This window comes from Chlorocebus sabaeus, chromosome 8 (genome assembly GCF_047675955.1).
Source record: "Chlorocebus sabaeus isolate Y175 chromosome 8, mChlSab1.0.hap1, whole genome shotgun sequence".
Lineage (NCBI taxonomy): Eukaryota > Metazoa > Chordata > Mammalia > Primates > Cercopithecidae > Chlorocebus > Chlorocebus sabaeus.
In genome coordinates, this window is record NC_132911.1 from 144,320,615 (window position 1) to 144,344,895 (window position 24,281).

The window sequence follows — 24,281 nt, forward strand, 5'->3', positions numbered from 1 at the left end:
AAATTAGCTGGGCATGGTTGTACATGCATGTAATCTCAGTAACCTGGGAGGCTGAGGCAGGAGAATTGCTTGAACCCAGGAGGCAGAGGTTGCAGTGAGCTGAGATCACGCCACTGCACTCCAGCCTGGGCAACAGAGCAAGACCCTGTCTCAAAATAAATAAATAAATAAATAAATAAATAAATAAATAAATTCCTGTCTTTTGCAGCAGTGGGGATGGATGCAGTAATGTGTAGGCCATTATCTTAGGTGAAACAACTTACAAACAGAAAATCAAATCAGGCATGTTCTCATAAGTGGGAGCTAAATACTGCGTACACATGTACCTAAGAATGTGGAATAGTCACTGGGGACTTGGAAGAGTTGTGGGCATGGGGGGACAGCGTTAAGACATTACTTAATGGGGCCAGGCGCAGTGGCTCATGCCTATAATCCCAGCACTTTGGGAGGCCAAGGCGGACCGATCACGAGGTCAGGAGATCGAGACCATCCCAGTTAACATGGTGAAACCCCGTCTCTACTTAAAAAAAAAAAAAATTCGGGCAGCATGGTGATATGCCTGTAATCCTAGCTCCTAGCTACTGGGGAGGCTGAGGCAGGAGAATTGCTTGAACCTGGGGGGGTGGAAGTTGCAGTGAGCTGAGATTGCGCCAGTGTACTCCAGCCTGGGCAACAGAGGGAGACTCCATCTCAAAAAAAAAAAAAAAAAAAAAAAAAAAAAAAAAAAAAAAAAGAAATTACTTAATGGGTATAATGTACACTATTTGGGTGATGGTTATACTAAAAGCCCAGACTTCACCACCACGCAATATATCCATGACAAAAAACTGCACTTATACCCCTTAAATTTATACAAATAAAAAAAATTTGAAATGTTCTTATATGGTTGTCTCCAGTTTACCTCTATAGGGTTTAAAATCCCAGGACTTCCCAGTGTCTGCATCTTCTCCTGCCTGGCCTCCCAACTACGCTTATCATAAAAACGGGTACAACCAGAACAATGATGGAAAGGGGCTTGGTAGCACTGGGTGTGTAGATTCCCATGGGCCTACACTGTCATCATCCCCAAAGCACTGTGTGTGTCAGGACCTGTTGCTATACCTCCATCAGTTCCAGGCCAAGCCAGAGAAGCCAAACCACAGCCCAGAACTTCTGTTCCAGGCACACGATAAAGTTTCACTTAACACCAGTTCTCCTTCAAGTTGTCATACCTGAAACTGCACTTAAAATAGTCTTTCTGAGGCTAACTACCTGGAAAAAAATCTTTTTGGAATTATGTTCTACTTCTGAAAAGAAAGAGTTTTCTCGCTTACTTTAGAATAATGAACTGGCTAATAGATATAACTCAAGGTGCTTTACTTTCTACTGAAAAGAGATCCGCTTCTTCACAATACAAGGGCTATAAAAATAGCACACAAAATTAAAATTGTTCCTCCCTCACACAATCAAGTTGTTTTCAACATGTCATTTAACACCTCTGATTTTAAAGACTTGGAAAAAGTCTCGGAGCCTGAAGGTATGAAGAATGATACCATATCAACTTATTTTTGTGTAGCACTTTCTTCTTTACAGATCATTTTCGTATCATTCACTTGTTCAATGAACAGTTATTGAACACCTGCTTTGTTCGAGGCACTGTTCGAGGTATAAAACAAAGATCCTGCCTGGGAAGCAAACAGCTAACAATGCAGTGGAGGGAGACAGATAATAAACAATGAACATGTATTAGTATATTCTGTGTTCTGTTAGGAGAAGCTGTATCCCACAAAGAAAGGAGATGGCTGGGATAGAAGGAGAAGAGCTACAATTTTTTTGGTATTTATTTACTGATTGATTGAGTGAGTGATGGAGTCTTACTGTCGCCCAGGCTGGAGTGCAGTGGCACAATCTTGGCTCACTGCAACCTCTGCCTCCGAGGTTCAAGTGATTCTCCTGCCTTAGCCTCCCGAGTAGCTGGGATTACAAACGCCCACCATAATGCCTGGCTAATTTTTTGCATTTTTGGTAAAAATGGGGTTTCACCATGTTGGCCAGGCTGATCTTGAACTCCTGAGCTCAAGTGATCCGCCCACCTGGGCCTCCCAAAGTGTTGAGATTATGGGCGTGGGCCACTGCTCCTGGCCCTTTTGTTTTTCTGAGACAGGGTATTACTCTGTCACCTAGGTTGTAGTGCTGTGATCTCAGTTCACTGCAGACTCAACTTCCTGGGCTCAAGTGATCCTCCTGCCTCAGCCTCTTGAGTAGCTGACAGCTGGGACCACAGGTGCACGCCACCACACCTGGCTAGTTTCTATATTTTTTGTAGAGACAAAGTTTTGCCATGTTACCCAGGCTGGTCTCAAGCTCTTGAGCTCAAGCGATCCACCCACCTTGGCCTCCCCAAGTACTGGGATTACAGGCCTGAGCCACTACCCCAGACCAAAGCTGCAGTTTTAAGTAGGAAGGTCAGGCCTTCCAAGAAAGTGATCCCTGAAAGGGAACACTTGTAGCAACCTGGGAGAAGAGTAGCTTGGAGACGGAGGAGTCCCAGTAGGGCACATCGAATGTGTGATGAACAGCAAGGTGGTCAGGGTAGATACAGAGGCGTGAAGGCAGGGAATGGTGGAAACGGGTCAATACTTAACAACAGATAGTGTCTATTGGCTGTGTTGTACTCACCGCTTCAGGCAATAAAACCCACGCCCTTTTTAATTTTAAAAAATTTTAAATTTATGTGGTGCCTGTCCCCAGCCAGCAAGCTCACGGCCAGCTGAGTGCTCTCCATGTTTTTTTTGTTTGTTTGTTTGAGCTAGAGTCTTGCTCTGTTGCCCAGGCTGGAGTGCAGTGGTACAATCTCGGCTCACTGCAACCTCTGCCTCCCAGGTTCAAGTGATTCTCCTGCCTCAGCCTCCCAAGTAGCTGGGATTATAGGTGTGTGCCACCATGCCTGGCTAATTTTTTGTATTTTTAGTAGAGATAGGGCTTCACTATGTGGGCCAGGCTGGTCTTGAACTCCTGACCTCAGGTGGTCTGCTCGCCTCAGCCTCCCAAAGTATTGTGATTATAGGTGTGAGCTACTGCGTCTGGCCCCATGCTCATTTTAAAAGGTTTAAAATGTATTACAAAGAACTTTCTGGTTGATACTTGGGTAACAAGAAAGTTTGATGAACTAGAAAATCCTATTCTCAGAACATCCTGGAGTAATCTAGCCAATGTGTGATCACGTACAACCTGCTCGGGTACTCAGGTACAGTAAAGGAGAGACCCTGCTTCAGAAGTCTGACAGGATGAGTGTGTGGAGCTAGGCCTCGTGCATGGTTCTGTGTGGACCCAGCTGTTTACTTTGGAAAAGTTGAAGAGCTGCTAGGGGCTTTGGTTTTTCCATTTGTAAACTGAGGCTAATAACACTTACCTAATAAGACAACTAGGCTGTCATCACAAAATGAACATGCTGTCAACCTGTGTGTTAAAGTCTAAATAAATTTTTACTTTTTATGCACACTGATGGGATCAATTTTCCACTAGTCAGTTATTAATGTTTACTAACTAGTTCACATCCATTTACAGTCTACATGGCTTTCTAGCCAAAGGGTTCTCCCTGAAGCCGTGGCACATTTCTAAAAGTGTTAAAAGCTAGAGCATTTCACAAATAGGGCCAAAACCAAATTATCATCTTTAGGAAAGCACAAAAGGGGAAAAAAACCAGAAATGGTCATAGCATGTTAACAGTCCCCAGGAAGGCAGTCAGTGAAGTCTGTTGAGAAAGGCTGGCTATATGTGCATAAATGGGGGCACTTAGGCAAGTTTTCTTTGAGTCCTGGTCTACTCATTTGTGAAATGTGGATGACGACAGTACCTGATGTGTCAAGAGTGATGCGACACAGCACCTCGCAGTACTAAGCCAGGTCGTCAGTTAGCACTAAGCACTCTTACTATTACCTCCACCTGGCACAAAGCAAACTGAGATCTTAGGTGGGCCCATCATGTGTCATCTGATTGTCTTAGAAGTTCTTTTTTTCTTTTTTAAAGACAGAGTTTTGCTCTTCTGGCTCAGGCTGGAGTGCAATGGCACAATCTTGGCTCACTGCAACCTACACCTCCCGGGTTCAAGCGATTCTCCTGCCTCAGTCTTCTGAGTAGCTGGGATTACAGGTACCTGCTACCAAGCCCGAATAATTTTTTTGTATTTTTAGTAGAGATGGGGTTTCACCATGTTGGTCAGGCTGGTCTTGAACTCCTGACCTCAAGGATTATGCAGAAATGCTTTATTAATAAGAACTTGTGGCCAGGAGCAATGGCTCACGTCTGTAATCCCGGCACTTTGGGAGGCCAAAGCGGGTGGATCACTGGAGGTCAGGAGTTCGAGATGAGCCTGGCTAACATGGTGAAACCCCGTCTCTACTAAAAATACAAAAATTAGGCGGGTGGCTGTAATCCCAGCTACTTGGAGGCTGAGGCAGGCGAATTGCTTGAGCCTGGTAGGCAGAAGATGCAGTGAACCGAGATTCTGGCACTGCACTCCAGCCTGGGTGACAGAGCAAGACTCTGTCTCAAAAAAAAAAAAAAAAAAAAAATCTCAAATTACTCAAATTAATAACCTAACATTACACCCTGAGGAACTAGAAAAACAAGATCCAACCAACCCCAAACTGGCCACTTCCTTATGTTGAAGAGACTAATGCATAACACGTAGTTGGTCCTAAAATGTTAAGAAGGAGTGAGAATTGGTGTGAAAATAAGTCCTATTTATGCTGGAGGCTGCAAATTTTTTGGTGTGGAAAAATCAGACACTGGCAATGACCTTGAGCAGTAGGATATAAATAACTCCCACAAGCTTAGCGTTCCAATAATGGAAGACTAGGCATAATTGGGTTAAATATAATTGGAATAATCATAAGCTAGCTCTTTAAAGAGAATTTCAGGCATTCTCCCCCTGCAACATCCAGAAGAAAAAAATCTTGCTTGAACAAGATTTCTGTGACTCTGGAGACTTTTATAATCATATAGTAAGAGTACAAAAATTTAGCAAATGGGCCAGGTGGATCACTTGAGTCAGGAGTTTGAGACCAGCTGGCCAACATTGTGAAACCCTGTCTCTACTAAAAATTCAAAAATTAGCTGGGCATGGTGGTACGTGCCGCCTGCAGTTCCAGCTACTTGGGAGGCTGAGGCACAAGAATCACTTGAACCTGGGAGTCGGAAGTTATAGTGAGCCAAGACCACCCTACTGCACTCCAGCTCTAGGTGACAGAGCGAGACTCCGTCTCAAAACAAAAACGAAAACAACAACAACAAGAAATTTAGCAAATGACAGTTTGTGTTAACAACAGCTAACATGTGTATATATTTCTTCACTTGATCTTAGCCAAAAGGCTGAGAAATGACGTACATATTTCTTTAGGTCACAAAGAGTTTGGCTTATTACTAAAAGGTACTCCTCTCTAACTCATTCTATGAGGCCAGAATCATTCTGAGTCCCAAACCTGGCAGAAACAACAAAAGAAGAAAACTTCAGGCTAACGTCCCTGATGATTAAACAACAGAATACGCATTCTTCTCATCTGCACATGATACATACTCTAAAATAAACCATACAACTGGTTATAAAACAATTGTATAGCAAATTAAAAACAAACCCAAAATCACACCAACCACACTCTAGGACCACAGCACAATAAAAATAGAAATCAGTACTAAGAAGATTGTTCAAAACCATTTGATTACATGGAAATTAAACAACCTGCTCCTGAATGACTTCCGGGTAAGGCAGAAATCAAGCAATTCTTTGAAACTAATAAGTACAAAGATACAACATACTAGATTCTCTTGAACAAAGCTAAGGCAGTGTTAAGAGGAAAGTTTATCGTGCTAAACATCTACAACAAAAAGTTAGAAAGATCTCAAATTAATAACCTGACATTGCACCTTGAGGAACTAGAAAAACAAGAGCAAACCAACCCCAAAGCGAGCAGAAAACAAGAAATACCCAAAATCAGAGCTGAACTAAATGAAACTGAGACATGAAAAAACATACAAAAGATAAATGAAACCAGAAATTGGTTATTTGAAAGAATACCTAAGAATGACAGACCACTAGCTAGACTAATTAAAAAAAGAGAGAAGATCCAAATAAATACAATCAGAATGACAAAGGGGACATTACCACCAACCCCACAGAAAAATACATATAACTATCATAGAACATTATGAACACCTCTATGCACATAAACTAGAAAATGTAGAAGATATGGATGAATTCCTGGACACATACACATTCCCAAGACTGAGCCAGGAAGAAATCAAATCCCTGAACAGATCAATAATGAGCTCTGAAATTGAATCAGTAATAGACAGCCTACCAACCACCAAAAGCCCAGGACCAGACAGTTTCACAGTTGAATTCTAACAGATGTACAAAGATGAGCTGGTAGCACTCTCACTAAAACCATTCCAAAAAATTGAGGAGGAGGTACTCCTCTCTAACTCATTCTAGGAGGCCAGTATCATTTTGAGTCCCAAACCTGGCAGAAACAACAAAAAAAGAAAACTTCAGGCCAATATCCCTGATGAACATAGACACAAAATTCCTCAACATAATACTGGCAAAATGAATCCAGCAGCAGCACAACAAAAAGCTAATTCACCACAAACAAGTAGGCTTTACCCCTGGGATGCAAGGTTGGTTCAACATATGAAAATCAATTAAACGTGATTCATCACATAAACAGAACTAAAAACAAAAACCACAGGATTATTTCAATAGATGCAAAAAAAAAAAAAAAAAAAAAAGCTTCCAATAAAATTCAACCTCACTTCATGTTAAAAACCCTCAAAAAACTAGGTAATGAAGGAACATAACTCAACATAACTCAAAATAGTAAGAGCCATCTACGACAAACTCACAGCCAACATCATATTGAACGAATGGGCAAAGGCTGGAAGCATTCCCCTGGAGAACTGAAACAAGACCAGGATGCCCACTCTCACCATATCTATTCGACATTAGTACCGGAAGTCCTAGGCAGAGTAATCAGGCAAGACAAAGAAATAAAAGGGATCCAAATAGGAAAAGAAGAGGTCAAACTTCTGTGTGTGCAGATGATATGATTTTATATATAGAAAACTCGATAGTCTTGGCCCAAAAGCTCTTAGATCTGATAAACCAGCAGTCCCCCATCATTTCGACACCAGGGACAGGTTTCGTGGAAGACAATTTTTCCACGGATTCAGGGGATGGGGTGGGGGATGGTTTTGGGATGAAACTGTTCCATCTCAGATCATCAGGCATTAGAGTCTCATAAGGAGTGTGCAATCTAGATCTCTCGCAAGCGCAGTTCACAATTGGGTTCACATGCCCATAAGAATCTAATGCTGTCACTGACCTGACAGGAGGAAGAGCTCAGGCATTAATGCTGGCTAGCCCACCACTCACCTCCTGTTGTGTGGCCCAATTCCTAACAGAATATGGACCAATACCGGTCTGTGACCCAGGAAGATGGGGACCCCTGTGATAAACAACTTCAGCAACGTTTCAGGGTACAAAATCAATGTACAAAAATCAGTAGCATTTCTCTACACCAACAACATCAGTTGAGTGCTGAATCAAGAATGCAATCCCATTTACAACAGCCACACACAAAAAATACCCAGGAATATAGCTAACCAGGGAGGTGAAAGATCTCTACAATAAGAATTAAAAACACTGCTGAAAGAAATCAGACATGACACAAACAAATGGAAAAACAATCCATGCTCATAGACAGGAAGAATAGATACCATTATAATGGTCATACCGCCTAAAGTGCTTTACAGATTCAATGTTGTGCCTATCAAACTACCAATGACATGCTTTACAGAATTAGAAAAAGCTATTCTAAAATTCATATGGAGCCAAAAAAAAAAAAAAAAAAAAAAAAAAAAAAAAGCCTGAAGAGCCAAAGCAATCCTAAGCAAAAAGAACAAAGCTGAAGACATCACATTACATTACATGACTTCAAACTATACTACAAGGCTATAGTAATCAAAACATCATGGTTCTGGTACAAAAACAGACATACAGACCAACAGAACAAAATAGCCTAGAAATAAAGCTTCATACCTACAACCATCTGATCCTTGACAATGTTGGCAGAGACAAGCAATGGGGAAAGGACTCCCTATTCAATAAATGGTGCTGGGACAAGAAGCTAGCCATATGCCAAAGAATAAAACTGGGTCCCTTCCTTACACCATATACAAAAATCAACTCAAGATGAATTAAAGACTTAAATGTAAAACCTAAAACTATAAAAACCCTCAAAGAAAACCTAGGAAATACCATTCTGGACATAGGCCCTTGCAAAGATTTCATGATGAGGACAGCAAAAGCAATCATAACAAACAAAAAATTACAAATGGGACCTAATTAAACTAAAGAGCCTCTTTACAGCAAAAGGAACTATCAACAGAATAAACAACCCACAGAATGGGAGAAAATATTTGCAAGCTATGCATCTGACAAAGGTCTAACATCAAGCATCTATAAGGAACTTAAAGCAAATTAACAAGAAAACCAAACAACCCCATTAAAAAGTGGGCAAAGGACATGAACACACACTTTTCAAAAGACGACATAAACATGGCCAACAAGCATATGAAAAAATACCCAATATCACTAATCGTTAGAGAAATGCAAATCAAAACCACAATGAGATGCCATCTCACGCCAGTCAGAATGTCTATTATTAAAAAGTCAAAAAATTAACAGATGCGAGGTTGTGGAGAAACAGGAACACTTAGACACCGCTGGTGGGAATGTAAATTACTTCAGTCACTGTGGAAAGCAGTTTGGCGATGTCTCAGAACTTAAAACATAAGTAGCATTTGACCCAGCAATCTCTGTACTGGCTACACACCCAAAGGAATATAAATCTTTCTACCATAAAGACACATGCATGCTTATATTCATCACAGCACTGTTCACAATAACAAGGTCATGGAATCAACCTAAATACCCATCAATGATAGACTGGATAAAGAAAACGTGGTATGTATGTACTATGGAATACTATGTAGCCACAAAAAGAATGAGATCATTTCATCTGCAGCAACATGGGTGGAGCTAGAGGTTATTATCAACATCTTAAGTGAACTAACACAGGAAGAGAAAACCAATACCGCATGTTCTCATTTATAAATGGGAGCTAAACACTCAGTACACATGGACACAATGAAGGGAACAACAGACTCCGGGGCCTACTTGAGGGTGGAGGGTGGGAGGAGGGTGAGGATCAAAACACCACCTATGAGGTATTATGCTTATCACCTGGGTGCCAAATGATCTGTATACCAAGCCCTTGCACCAGCAACATGCGATCTACTTATATAACAAATCTGTACATGTACCCCTGAAATGAAAATAAAAGTTAAATGAAAAAGCCTTTATCAATAATAGTGCAGACAACTTCTGTATCTGAATAAAAATTCTAGGCTGTACATCACAGATTTTCAGAATCTTAAAATGTTAACTTTATTTATAGAATATTCTGTTCCCTATTACAACTATTAGTCAATTTGGAAATCTTATGACATAAACATTGATGGTCCACGCACAGGAGAACTGGAAATCAAATCCTGCTGAAAACTCAGGCTTACCGGACCCTGAAGACTTCCATCCTCCCTGTCAATACTGCCTCGAGAGAGTCTCACATCAGGTTTCTGAAGAAATTAAAACAAAATCAAAACAATTTCATTTTTGATTTGAAAATTATCGACAGATTCTGTATTAAATTCCTTCCTTTTTAACACAATTGTTCTCATAGTGGAAAGTTCCCCAATTTCAAAAGAATTCCAGTGATGATGAATGAAGGCTGGCTGCCTAGGGAAGAACCGCATTCCTCTCCACACACGCACACCTTACAGACTGGCACCTGCACTGGCCCACCCAGTGCTGGAGAACCTACACTTCACTTCTACTCCAAGTAGCACAGCAGGCTTTCTTCTTCACTGAGACCTGCAACCCCAGGATAAAAATACCAGGCATTACTTGCGGTTTTCTGACAGAATATGGCTCATACAGATTTGGCTGTCTTGACAAAGCAGCAAATTCAATTACAAGACTGCTTTCCCACACTGCATCTAGAATATAGAAACCAAACAGATAAATCTAGATTTTATGTAAATAATAGTACAGAAATTTCACCAATATCAGAATAAACGAAGTAGGCTACATGTCTTTATGGTGAAGGAACAGGGCAGAAAGGCTTTTCCTCATGAAAACAACCCCGTGCCCCTGCAGCATGGGTTCCGTGGAGCCTTCAGCCACAGTGGCTCCTGCCTCCTCTTTGCCCACCAACACTGGCCACATACTTCTGCCTGGAAAACTTCTGTTTACTCTTCAAGGCTCAGCCAGATGCCCTTTCCGGGCAGCATGTTTCCTAATTCAAGCAGAGCTGTCGCTTCTTAGCCTGTGCCTTACAGATATCTCTCTACATTGGCACATATCATGCACAATTACTTCCCTCATTAGAGATGGAGCATCTTGATGTCTTATTTGTCTGTGTATCTCCTATTTCCCACACCTGAACCTGTCACTGAGCACACCATCTGCAACCACTTGTTGGGTAGGGGATCGAGAAATAAGCTTCACCTCTCCCTTCTTTTCCAATTCCAGTGCTGTAGCCCAAACCCCTTTCATTGTACCAGTTCCTCCTAGGCTTTCTGCCTCTGTCTTAACTATCTCTAATGAAAGCAGGGGTCAGTGGTGGGTGCCAGGGTGTAGTAGGAAGTTGGTAAAGGACACAGCCACCATTAAGATAAGAGTGATCCTCTGATGGCTCGGAGGTAAACAGACTTTCCAGGACAGGGGCCCTGCAGTGTCCTTTGCCTTCTTCCTCCCTTCCCCCTTTCTTTCCCTCCCAGGCACAGTGCCTGCAGGTAGCTGGCTAAGGTCTGAGAACAGTTCCTACCAGGAAGTGGGTAAAGGAGCTCCTGATGGCTAATCACTAAAAGGGGGCTCTGGCTGATTGCTGTTAACAGTCCTCAGGGATTCCATGTGGGAAAAGGTGAAACTTGTGTGTTGTCCCTGAATTTAGGGCAGACTTTGGCTCACTTATGGAAAAACATTCTAATAATCAGAGGCATCCTGAAACAGAATAGACAGCCTTGACAGCAGTAGCAGAGAGTAAGCAAAGAGGGCAAAAGTCACAACTTACTTGTTACCTGTTCATTCAACAGAATTACAGAACAGCTCATGTATATCAGCCCCATATCCCTAGTGCCTGGCACAGTTTCCGGCTGGTGTGCACTCAACACATCAATGTTGACTGAATTAACCTCTATGCTACTATATAAAAAAAAGATGTTCTCTTTAATGTAAAAATATTCATTTAAAAACAATAGCTAAATATGGGTGGAAAATGACCTAAATCCTCAAATGCAGTGTTGGGTGTGGTGGTGTGTGCCTGCAATTTCACCTATTTGGGAGGCTGAGGTGGGAGGACCCCTTGAGGCCAGGATATCAAGACCAGCCTGGGTGACATAGTGAGAACTCATTTCTACAAAGAAAAAAATTTTAAAAATTAGCTGGGCATGATGGTGTGTGCCTGAGTCCCAGCTACTGGAGAGGCCGAGGTGGGGGGATGGTTTCAGCCCAGGAGTCTGACGCTGTAGTGAGCTACCATTGTGCCATGGCACTACACCCTGGGTGACTAAGCAAGACTTCGCTCTGTTAGAACTCTGTCAATGAGTAAACCAGAAAAGTTTAGAATAAGTATTTCCAAACTCTGACAAGCATAACTTAAAACATTGTACGGTGTTTATATGTACTATAATATCAAGGAACAATAATTTAAAAAATGAATTCTTACTGCAGATGTGATATATATAACTAATGCCCACACAGGGGAAGTCAAACCCAGAGGCATGCAGTTGGCGACTATGGCAGAAAGTATGCTGTGTCTTAACAGAGAGGCCTATCCCATTAGTTGTGGACAGCTGTGGCTGGGTGTGAAAGAGCTCCAGAGAAAATTGAGAGGTAGGTAGTTCCTGACTTCCAGCATAGAATCTTCTCTGACAGGTAAGATAGACATGAATAGACAGAAAGGAAACCAGGCAAACACACGTAATATTTCAACCATTGATTCCAACTGGCAACTGAAGGGGAACTCACTGGGGCGGTCCTATTCCATAGAGTAGAACTCACAGATTCTATTCCATGGAATGTTGAGGTTCTGCTACTGTCTGAATGAAGAGGCAGCTTTCTGGGGCCTAAACATCCCAGATATACTTAAGAAAAATATTCCAAAACACAATGGACTTTGAGAAAAAGTACCTGAGAAGACGAGACTTCAGGTTGACAATTCACAGAACATTACTCAACGTAAATATCAAGGTCAGGAAAGATTTCGGGAAGACCAGGGAACTGTTCAAGCTTAAAGGAAACTCAAGAGATATGATAACTAAATACATCTCACGATCCACGACTTTTTTCTAGAAAGGACATTCTGTGGACAACTGGTAAAACATGAATAGTCTGTTGATTAGCTAACAGTATTGTATTATTGCTAATTTCCCAACATTGGTAACTCGGCTGTGGTTATTTAAGAGAACATCCTTACTTTTAGGAAATTCACATTGAACTATTTTAAAAAGTAGGATATCTGGTATTTACTTCCAAATGGTTCAGAAAAAATGGTATGTACAAATATGCAAAGCAAATGAGGTCAAATGTTAATAACTGGACACTCCAGGTAAAGGGAATGTGAGAATTCTTTGTACCATTCTTGCAACTTTTAAAATGTCTGAAACTATCCTTTCCTCTTTTGCCCATTTACTTGAGGGACAAGCTGGGAGCTGGGTCTGCTTAGGGGTTTTGTTGAAGGGCTCTAAACAGAGAGTGGGGGTGATTAGGTTTGACTCTATTGTAGCAGGAAGGACAACAATTTTTATTTTATTTTATTATTTATTTTATTTTATTTTTTGAGACAGAGTCTCGCTCTGTCGCCCAGCCTGGAGTGCAGTGGCCAGATCTCAGCTCACTGCAAGCTCCGCCTCCCAGGTTCACGCCATTCTCCTGCCTCAGCCTCCCGAGTAGTTGGGACTACAGGCGCCCGCCACTGCGCCCGGCTAGTTTTTTGTATTTTTTAGTAGAGACAGGGTTTCACCGTGTTAGCCAGGATGGTCTCGATCTCCTGACCTCGTGGATCCACCCGTCTTGGCCTCCCAAAGTGCTGGGATTACAGGCTTGAGCCACCGCGCCCGACCTATTATTCATTTTTTTGAGAGTCTCCCTCTGTCGCCCAGGCTGGACTGCAGTGGCACGATCTCAGCTCACTGAAAGCTCCGCCTCCCAGGTTCATGCCATTCTCCTGCCTCAGCCTCCCGAGTAGCTGGGACTACAGGTGCCCGCCACCACGCCCGGCTAATTTTTTGTATTTTTAGTAGAGACAGGGTTTCACCGTGTTAGCCAGGATGGTCTCGATCACCCGACTTCATGATCCACCCGCCTTGGCCTCCCAAAGTGCTAGGATTACAGATGTCAGCCACCATGCCCGGCCAACAGTTCCTATTTTTAAGAGACAGGGCCTTGATCTGCTGCCCAGGTCAGAGTGCAGCGGCTATTCACAGGCAACAATCATAGTGCATTACAGCCTCGAACTCCTGGCCTCAAGCAATCATCTACCTCAGTTTCTGGAGTAGCTGGGACTATAAATGCATGCCACCATGCCCAGTTAGAGCTACAGTCTAAGAAAACAAAAGACCCACCAGGCCCAAGTTATGATGTGGTCATTTAATAGTTACAGGATTTTGGTTATTTTAAAATATCATATATACCCTCATTTGTCAATAATCTAATGAAACATGCACTTACTGTAGAAAAATTACGATACTGCGAAAATAGATGAAAAAATTACAAATCACTCAACCTTACCATTTGGAAATAATTATCATTAGTTATTATGGAGTAATTAAAATGTAAAAGTAATTATCATTAGTTAATACTGTGGTGTAAATGTATGTTTACAAACATGGAACCACATTATATGATTCTGCAGCCTTCACATAACATTTACACAGGGCAAGCTGACAAAACAATGCTTAAGGCTGCACAATGTTCCACTGCATGACTATCATCATAAAATAGACAATGGTAGTAAAGGGTGTGGGCTGTGGCACCAGGTGGCCTGGGTTCAAATCAGGCTCCAGTATTTACAAGCTGTGTGACCTGGGCCTCAATTTCTTCATCTCTAAAATGGAACAGTAACTGTAACCAACACATAGGATTGTTAGGAGGATGAAATGAGTTAACATTTGCAAAGTACTAAGTTGGTGCCACATAAGAGTTAAAATAAACAGTTCTTTTATTGTTGGACATTAGGGTCATTTTCAAAATCCTTTATAAATAGGTTGTAGATGAACACCTTTGTATACAAATCTTTGACTAAGTCCCTGATTGTTTCCCTGGGACAGATTTCTTTCCTTTTTCTTTTAGAGATGGGGGGGCATCTCACTATGTTATCCGGGCTGGTCTTAAACTCCTGTGCTCAAGTGATCTTCCTGTCTCGGCCACTGTGCCTGGCTCTGGAGCAGATTTCTAAGAAAGGAATTCCTAAGTCAAAGAGTTGGAACATTTGAAAAATCTTGGTATAAGTTTCCAGATTGCTCAAGGCTGTCCTGATTCTCATCTACGTCAGTAATGTGTGATGGCATTTCTCTCACTGCGCCCTAGCACCACTGTGCTGTCATCTTAAAACTCTCAACCAATTCATAAAGAAGATACTCAAATATATTGTTGTGACTTGTTCCTCTCCTCCTCCCTTTCCCCAAATAGTTGAACATTTCTGTTTCTTATTATGAGATGCGAAGTTCCATGAAGACAGAGGCTATGAAGCTGTCTGCTTCACCGCTGCATCTCTGTTACCTGGTAGAACACGGGACAAACAGGTGGAGGAAATGAACGCTCTGTGCATTTTTCTAGCCAACTGATTGTCCATGCCCCTTTGGACAAGGCATATAACCTGTCTAGGCCCAGTTCCTCACCTGTAAAATAGGTAGAATAATACCTACACCTCAATCAGTCATTATCAGAACTGAAGAAGTGCCTGGCAGCATTGTGCACATAGATGTATGGTAACTATTTGCTGAAGGAATGCTTCAATTAATATCCAAGGCACATAAGATATGTTATAGACGAGGAACTTGACTTAGAAAGATTTAGTTGCTTGGGGTAACACAGCTCTTAAACAGTGGAGGTGGGCTTCAATCAGTCAACAGATGTAAGTACCTTCTATAGGCAGGAAATATTTACTGTTTTACTTAAACAAAAAAATGCAACTCATTTATATTTTTGCCTATAGAGTAAGCTATTATGTTTCATGTGTTTACATGAATTAATCTGTTTTTATTTCTATATAAATTTCATGAAATGACTTTCTTTAATGTGTAATTCCCTAATGTGATATTTTCCTGAAGACAGGATTTTAATTTTAAAATGAGAAAGGCTTATCCATTTAAAATCAAATCTACTTGTGTTCTGTGAATGAAATAAATACTTGAGCTTTTTTTTTCATACAGCACACATGGCCTCCTGAATGAAAGATGAGGGCCCACTGGGAACTGAAAAGCGATACAGCCAGAGACAGTCAATCAGAAAGAATGGATTCTCAGCCAGGTGTGGTGCCTCACGCCTGTAATCCCAGCACCATGGGAGGCTGAGGTGGGCAGATCACCTGAGGTCAGGAGTTCAAGACCAGCCTGGCCAACACGGTGAAACCCCGTCTCTACTCAAAATACAAAAATTAGCTGGACATGGTGGTGCACACCTGTAGTCCCAGCTACTCGGCTGGCTGAGGCAGGAGAATTGCTTGAACCCGGGAGGCGGAGGTTGCAGTGCGCCAAGATTGCGCCATCACACTCCAGCCTGGGGGACAAGAGCGAGACTTCATCTCAAAACAAACAAATAAAAACAAACCAAAAAAACACTTCAGTTTAGCTACAGTCTCTACTCTCATGTGGGTGGGTATGGCTCTGGAAAACTTCAAATTTAAGGTTTATAGCTCAGTCTTTTCTCTTTTCACTATACTATATTGCTTTCAAATCTGGAATCTGGTATGAGGGCAAAAATAGGAGAGCTGTGGCCCTGCTGCATAGCACATGCAGGGACAGCAGCCTGGCTTCAGACAGACAGCCTTGTGCCACTGCTTTCTAGTTCCCTGTCTCGGCATTCATCTTTCATTCAGACTGACTGGATCTGCTATGTGAGGGAAAAATGCTCACATATTTCTTTCTCAAAACACAAAGTAGGCTTTATATAGACAGGGCTTTCTCATTTAAAATTAAAATCCTGTTTTAAGCATAGTACCACATTAGAAAATTATTGTGCACACAGTAATAAAAAGAAGCAAGTTGCAAAGTTACTCTATTTTTAAGCAATGCCCAATAGGAAAGAAAGCTCTTTCAACCAACTGAGGTTCTAACTAAGGTTGCCAGCACTCTCTGGCACTCACTTTGTAAGACAGCTTTCAGAGTATATTTGCAGGCACAGAACTATTTCAGAAAGGACAGTATCTGACCTGGGAACAAGAGAAGGGAGTGTGGGACCAGGTGTGGTGACTCATGCCTGTAATCCCAACATTTTGTGAAGTCACGGTGGGAGAATCGTTTGAGCCCAGAAGTTTGAGACCAGCACGGACAACAAAGTGAGACCCTATCTCTATAAAAAAAACTAACAAAATTAGCCAGGCTTGGTGGCGTATGCCTGTAGTCGCAGCTACTCTGGAAGGAGGCTGAGGCAGGAGGATGACTTGAGCCCAGGAGGTTAGGGATGCAGTGAACTAGGATTGTGCCACTGCACTCCAGTCAGGGCCACAGAGTGAGACTTTGTCTCAATTAAAAAAAAAAAAAAGGAGAGCTAGGTATAGTACAGAGTATCTTCTGTGGGGCCACCTGACTTTGAGCAAGGCATCTGGGCTGCTACCATAGAACACATTCTGTGCAGAGTTGTTGACATAATGCAGAGATCCAGAGGAGGGACTCCTGACCCACTGAAGTACTCAAAAAGTAAGAGATGTGACTAGCAGTAGCAACCATAAAAAATGATGTGATGATGTGATCTCTGAAAACAGAAGGGATTCAAAAGACATCGGTTTTGATCTAAAATTTGGGTAATACTAAAGCAAGTTAATTTTTCAAATAAGAACAGAACTTACCTAACACGGTGCAGAGCTGACCTTACTGAAGTAAATGGCAGGACCAGAGCAGTAGGTCTGGGTGGGTCTGGGAATGAACCAGTTTATGAAGATGAAAACAGAAGGTAAGCATCCTTTTTTTTTTTTTTTTTTTTTTTTTTTTAAGGCGGAGTCTCGCTCTGTCACCCAGGCTGGAGTGCAGTGGCGTGATCTCGTCTTACTGCAAGCTCCATCTCCTGGGTTCATGCCATTCTCCTGCCTCAGCCTCCCAAGTAGCTGGGACTACAGGCGCCTGCCACCATGCCTGGCTAATTTTTTGTATTTTTTAGTAGAGACAGGGTTTCACCATGTTAGCCAGAATGGTCTTGATCTCCTGACCTCATGATCCGCCCGCCTCGGCCTCCCTAAGTGCTAGGATTACAGGCGCGAGCCACCGTGCCCGGCCCGGTAAGCATCTTTAGACATTTTTATAGCAATCTGAAACAGTAATTTTTGGGCCGTCAAAAAAGTCTGGCTTATATTTTTATGTCTTTCTAGTCAATGATTTTGAAATTTTATTTTACAAGAGTATTGGTCTGCAACGGTTTAAAAAGATACAAACTGGCCCTTCCATGCAGTTTGAGAAGCCCTGTACTGGAAGCTTCCTTGGCCTAAGAGGACAGAAAGACTTATGACACACAGCTTCAACAATGACCTAATTAACCTAAAAGTAGGTGCAGTGGTCTGGCCTGGTGGCTACAAGGACACAAGACCAGTAGCTCTGGGTCTAGCTCATGCCAAAGGCCAAGGCACAAAATCAAGCTTGTAAATAGCAGATACCATGGAAACCAACAGTAATTTTTACACACACACAGCATAAAAAGGACCACAATGAGATATAATTATCATTGTTAGAGTCCCTTCACCAAATGAAGGACCATAAAGCATGTGTGTGCATACCCAGACACCTAGCTGCCACCATCACCACTCGACAGTGTCACAAGTGCTTCTACATCCGACACACACTACCTTCCAACTGACAGATGGTCAGGGTAGTCCTCACGCTACACCTGCACTAGGCGTTTTTCCCAGTTTGCCAAGCTTTCCATGCGGCTGTCTAAAAATCTGAATCTCCAGCCCAGACTACCTCCTGGGGGCTCTATACCTGATACCCAGCCACCTCCTCTGCATTCCCATTTGCATATCCCAAATGTCCAAACCTGGCATCATCATGTTTCCCTGACATGGACTCCTCATTCTGCATTTTATTTCATTTTGTAGCACAATGTTACTTTTGGTGACACTAATGCTATGATTTCTGTCCTGGATTCTTCCTTCCTCTTGACCTCCTATACCAATTCACCAATCTTGTCCCTTTTAAGTCTGTTTTCTCTGCTCCTTCCCACTTTGCCTCTTCCAGCTTAGACCCTGCTGTCATTTATTTGAATGACCACTCAACTTCCTAATGGATCTCTGCATTTCCTATCTTGCCCTCTGAGCCATCAATCAGCAAGGCAAGGCTAAAGTGGTTTTTTTTTTTTTTTTTTTTTTGAGACAGAGTCTCACTCTGTCACCCAGGCTGGAGTGTAGTGGAACAATCTCAGCTCACTGCAACCTCTGCCTCTTGGGTTCAAGCAATTCTTCTGCTGCAGGCTCCTGAGTAGCTGGGATTACAGGAGAGCGCCACCACACCTGGCTAATTTTTTATTTTTAGTACAGATGGGGTTTGGTCTTGTTGGTCTCAAACTCCTGACCTCAGATGATCCACCCGCCTCGGCCTCCCAAAGTGCTGGGACTACAGGCACGAGCCACGGTGCCCGACCCTAAGGTGATCTTTCTGAGATGACATCTGCTACAAATCTTAAAAAACACTGCCAGGCCTAAGATCAGAGAGTGACCTTGGGACCATGTCTCAAAAATCAACTGGGGTGCTTGTTATCACTCTAGGTCCTTGGCCTCTCCAGATCCACTGCAATTCTCTAGTCCCGGGGAACTGAACTTTAAAAGGTCCCCCATGACTTTTATGTCTATTACATTTTAATTTATTCATTTATAAAATAATTATATCTACTTCCCCAGGGTTCATGCATTACTTGTTTTTAGATGAAAAATAGTGACACGAACGCTATGATTCCTGCCCCAGATTCTTCCTTCTTCCCTCTTGACCTCTAACATTTAGATGCTTAACACTGTATGGCGGTACATTCATTCGCTTAATAAATACTGCTTGAGCCTTATTACTGCTGAACGAACGGTACTATAGGAGCTGGGGGAGAGCGCTGAATAAATAAAGTTCTCATCTTTGTGACGCTTACACTTTAGTGAGGAGACAGGAAAACAAGTGAGACATTGTCACACAGTGAGAAACATTAGGAGAAAAATGAAGCAGGATGAAGACAGTTAAGTCACAGCTGTTGTCATTAAGGAACTTATGTTTTATTAGAGAAAGAGGGTGAGAGTGAGCATGTGTGAGAGTACAGGGGGTTGGGGGAGAGAACGCAGGAGTGCACATCATAATACAGTAAGTTCATTCAAGCTTCATGCTTGGCACTCAGTAAGGTTCTCTGGCACCTTGTGGGTAGAGGCCAGGGATGTTGCTAAGAACTCCTACTATTCATAGGACAGTCTCCTACAACAAAGAATTACCCAATCCCAAATGTCAACAATGCCCAGGCTGAGAAACCCTGGTGTAGGTAATGTGTCATCCTTGAGGTGACACAAAAAGAAGACATGGTCCATGGTCTCTGCACTCAAGAGGTGCTCAGTCTAGTAAGGAAAACAAGCAAAGATAAAAATACAATACCATCTTACGAGCATTAAGAAAGATACTTGTTCTAGCCTGGCTAACATGATAAAACTCTACCAAAAACAAAAATTAGCTGGGCGTGGTGGTGCGTGACTGTAGTCCCAGCTACTTGGGAGGCTGAGGTGGGAGGACAGATTAAGCCCAGGAGGTCAAGGTTGGAATGAGCCGTGATTGTGCCACTGAACTGCACTCTACCCTGGGTGACAGTGTGATACCCTGTTTTGGGGGGGAAAAAAAAAGGAAAGGTACTTGAGTGGGAAATTGCCTCGATGCCATCATGGCCTCCAAGTTTAGCACCAGGCAAGCTATCTCAGAAGTTACCCAACAGACAGGTTTAGGACCAAATGAAGATGCTCCAATTACATGGTTATTAAGTTAAAAACAAAACCCAAAACACATAGTAAGAAATATTTTCCATTTCCCCACAAACATGCTCTGCTTTGGTCACATCCAGATACAGGAAGTTCTTTTTTTTTTTTTTTTTTTTTTTGAGACGGAGTCTGGCTCAGTCGCCCAGGCTGGAGTGCAGTGGCGCGATCTCGGCTCACTGCAAGCTCCGCCTCCCGGGTTCACGCCATTCTCCTGCCTCAGCCTCCCAGGTAGCCGGGACTACAGGCGCCCGCCACCTCGCCCAGCTAATTTTTTGCAGGAAGTTCTTATAATACAGTTTGTGTGTGTGCATTTTTTTTTTTTTTTTTTAAACAGAGTCTTGCTCTGTTGCCCAGGTTAGAGTGCAGTGGCATGATCTTGGCTTACTGCAACCTCCGCCTCCCAGGTTCAAACGATTCTCCTGCCTCAGCCTCCCAATTAGCCGGGATTATAGGCATGCCAATTTTGTATTTTTAGTACAGACGGGGTTTCACCATGTCGGCCAGGCCAGTCTTGAACTCCTGACCTCAGGTGATCCACCTGCCTCAGCCTCCCAAAGTGCTGGGGTTACAGGCGTGAGTCACTGTGCCCAGCCAGAACAGTCTTTTTTTCTTTTGTGTATCATTCGTATATATTTCTGTTCCTTTGTATGTCTTGTAATTTTTTGTTGGAGATTAGACATTTTATATAATATATTGTAGGAATTCTGGGTACTTGATCCTCCTCCCTTTAGGGCTTTTTTTTTTTTTTTTTTTTTTTTTTTGCCACAGGGTCTTGCTAAGCCCAGGCTAGTCTCAAACTCCTAGACTCAAGCGATCTCCCTGCCTCAACCTGCCGAGCAGCTGAGATTATTCACTGTGCCTGGCTGGAATATAGCCTTTTGACCCCATGTCATTACCCACACTCTTCACTCTTCGTGGAATGTATTTCCCTAGCCTGTCTGCCCTAAAAATTCCAATTTCTCCTTTAAGCCTTGGCTCAAATGCTATCCACACTCTGCTGCCTCCCCCAAGACCCCTAGTGATACACAGGGTCCTCTTCTGCTCTTCCTGATGTTCTTCTTTGTCAGAGCAATAGAACAGCAGTAGCATTTCACAACATTTGGTAGCAAACCCTTTGTCCAAATGCAGTCATATATGGGACTGAAATACAAGAACTCTAGCTTGGAGAATTTATAACATCAACTTTAAAAAATACAAATCAATGCTGCCTGGTAAAAGAGGTTATCTGGACAAAAAAAAGTTTTGAAATGTAGGGCTAGAGAACATATGTTCTTAGAATAGATACAATATCCAAATTAATTCACTCAGATTAGTGGTAGTAAATAATAACATTTTTTTTTCCTTTTTTTCCAGAGTCTTACTCTGTCACCCAGGCTGGAGTGCAGCGGTACAATCTCGGCTCACTGCAACCACTTCTTCCTGGGTTCAAGCAATTCTCATGCCTCAACCTCCTGAATAGCTGGGACTACAGGTGTGTACCACCATGCCTGGCTAATTTTTGTTTTTTTGAGTTTTGCTCTGTCACCCAGGCTGGAGTGCCATCTTGGCTCACTGCAGCCTCTGCCTCCTAGGTTCAAGCAATTCTTCTGCCTCAGCCTCCTGAGTAGCTGGGATTACAGGCACGCATCACCACACCTGGCTAATTTTTGTATTTTTAGTAGAGACGGGGTTTTGCCATGTTGGCCAGGCTGGTCTCGAACTTCTGACCTCAAGTAATCAGCCCGCCTCAGCCTCCCGAAGTGCTGGGATTACAGGCATGAGTCACTGCACCTTTTTTTCTTTTTTTTTTTTTTTTCAGTAGAGACAGGGTTTCACCATGTTGGCTAGGCTGATCTCGAACTCCCGGCCTCAAGTGATCTGTCCACCTTGGCCTCCCAAAGTGCTGGGATGAATTACAGGTGTGATCCACTGTGCCAGGCTAAAAATAACAATTTTTTTTTCCATCTGCCTTACAATCTCAAGATTTGCTTTAATTCAGAAGGAAAGTTTTTTTTTTTTTTTTTTTTTTTTTTTTGAGACGGAGTCTCGCTCTGTCCCCCGGGCTGGAGTGTAGTGGCGCGATCTCGGCTCACTGCAAGCTCTGCCTCCCGGTTGACGCCATTCTCCTGCCTCAGCCTCCGGAGTAGCTGGGACCACAGGCGCCGCCACCTCGCCCAGCTAGTTTTTTGTATTTTTAGTAGAGACAGGGTTTCACCGTGTTAGCCAGGATGGTCTCGATCTCCTGACTTCGTGATCCGCCCGCCTCGGCCTCCCAAAGTGCTGGGATTACAGGCATGAGCCACCGCGCCCAGCCAGAAGGAAAGTTTTATCCTATGCTTTCAAAATTCTAAATTAGTTAAATTTAACACAAAGTTAGTGTCAGTGAATGTTTAATGATGCAAAGCATGAAAGACCAGGTAAAGTTACTGGCTCTAAATTATGAATCCTGGCTTCTTTCAGCCATAATATGATTGAGGCAACTACAGGAAGACTGAAATAGCTATTCCGGGTTCAAGGAGAGTGGGGAATAGGTTCTCACAGTCCTTAGTTCTGAGGCTGAGGGTACAGAATTGCTTGGCAGCAGGGACCATGAGTCTAAAAGGACCTTTGTGTCAAGTAACATACAGAGATTGCTCTGTCCCACCACTTCCTCTCTGTCCCCAAAGGACTTCTGAAGTGGTTTTCAATAAGGATTGCCTGAAGGAAGACATTTCCCATGCATATGTCCAGACACATCCGGGAGGAGGTTCACATCAGCCATAAATGCCAGGAAGGCAAATCTTAGCTGTCTTGTTACACAGCCTGCAGTAGCAAGATGCAATAGTTTATATGTAAGCTGACATGGAAGCAGGAGTTGTTTCTGGGTAAACAATGCGGTAATGAAAAACCAAACAAATGCTCATATCTCTGAGCCCAAAATGACACTACTAAAATTTTAGAGAAATTTATCCCTAAAAGATAATTATAAAAGCAAATAATCCATTATCGCAAGCTTTTTCTTTCTTTTTTCTTTTCCCATAAGAGACGGTCTTGCTCTGTGGCACAGAGGCTCTCTGGGTCTCTCTCTCCTGTTCTGTTAAAATGAAGATAATAAAAGGACAAGTCCACATTCCTCTATCCTCATTTCTAAAACCTAAAAAGTTCTGAAAATGTTAAGTGTGCTTTTCTATGTTTGAAACAAACTAATATGGTAGTAAAACCTGAACAGATGAAGCATCTTATAATCTTTATTTAACTGTTAATGTGATTATTTGCATTTTGCTATAGAAACACTGGTGGTTTTAACTCTGGCATGTTGTTAGAGTCTTAAATAATGTATAATGTTCAGCATATTACACTAACTTTTTAGTATTTAAAAAATACTGAATTATGAAACACACATGGCCCTTACGGGTTTTGGATACAGGATTTTGGATCTGTTAGAGGGCAGTGCCACAATCATAGCTTACTGTAATCTAGAACTCCTGGACTCAGTCTTAGCCTCTCAAGTATCTGGGACCACAGGTGTAAGCCACAATGCCCGGCTAATTTTTTTTTTTTTTTTTGTAGAGACAGGGTCTTGCTGTGTTGCCTAGGCTGGTCTTGAACTCCTGGGCTCAAGTGATCCTCCTGCCTTGGTCTCCCAAAGCACTGGGATTATAGGCATTAACCACCACATCCAGCCATATTATTGCAAGTAGTTTTTTTTTTTTTTTTTTTTTTTTGAGATGGAGTTTCGCTTGTTGCCCAGGCTGGAATACAATGGCATGATCTCGGCTCACTGAAACCTCTGCCTACTGGTTCAAGCAATTCTTCTGCCTCAGCCTCCCAAGTAGCTGGGATTACAGACATGCGGCTGGCTACTTTTTGTATTTTTAGTAGAGACTGGGTTTCACCATATTGGCCAGGCTGGTCTCGAGTTCCTGACCTCAGGTGATCTGCTTGCCTCAGCCTCCCAAATAGGCCACCATGCCCGGCCCATTGCAAGTTTTTTTTTTTTTTTGAGACGGAGTCTCGCTCTGT

The 24,281-nt window shown here is 42.5% G+C and overlaps 1 protein-coding gene across 35 annotated transcripts in view; it reads right to left on the reverse strand.

Annotated features, from left to right (window-relative positions):
• Nucleotides 1–24,281, reverse strand: part of PTK2 (protein tyrosine kinase 2) — a 355,066-nt gene that overhangs the window by 14,474 nt on the left and 316,311 nt on the right. For 25 of the 35 annotated variants that reach the window (XM_073018384.1, XM_073018415.1, XM_073018411.1 and 22 more), the window contains one exon: nucleotides 9,613–9,675. The exons of 9 other annotated variants lie outside the window; for them this stretch is intronic. In XM_073018384.1, coding sequence (XP_072874485.1) covers nucleotides 9,613–9,675 — 63 coding nt within the window. Of the gene's footprint in view, nucleotides 1–9,612; nucleotides 10,096–24,281 lie in introns of all 35 variants that reach the window. One more of the 35 variants, XR_012093771.1, reaches the window with a different exon arrangement.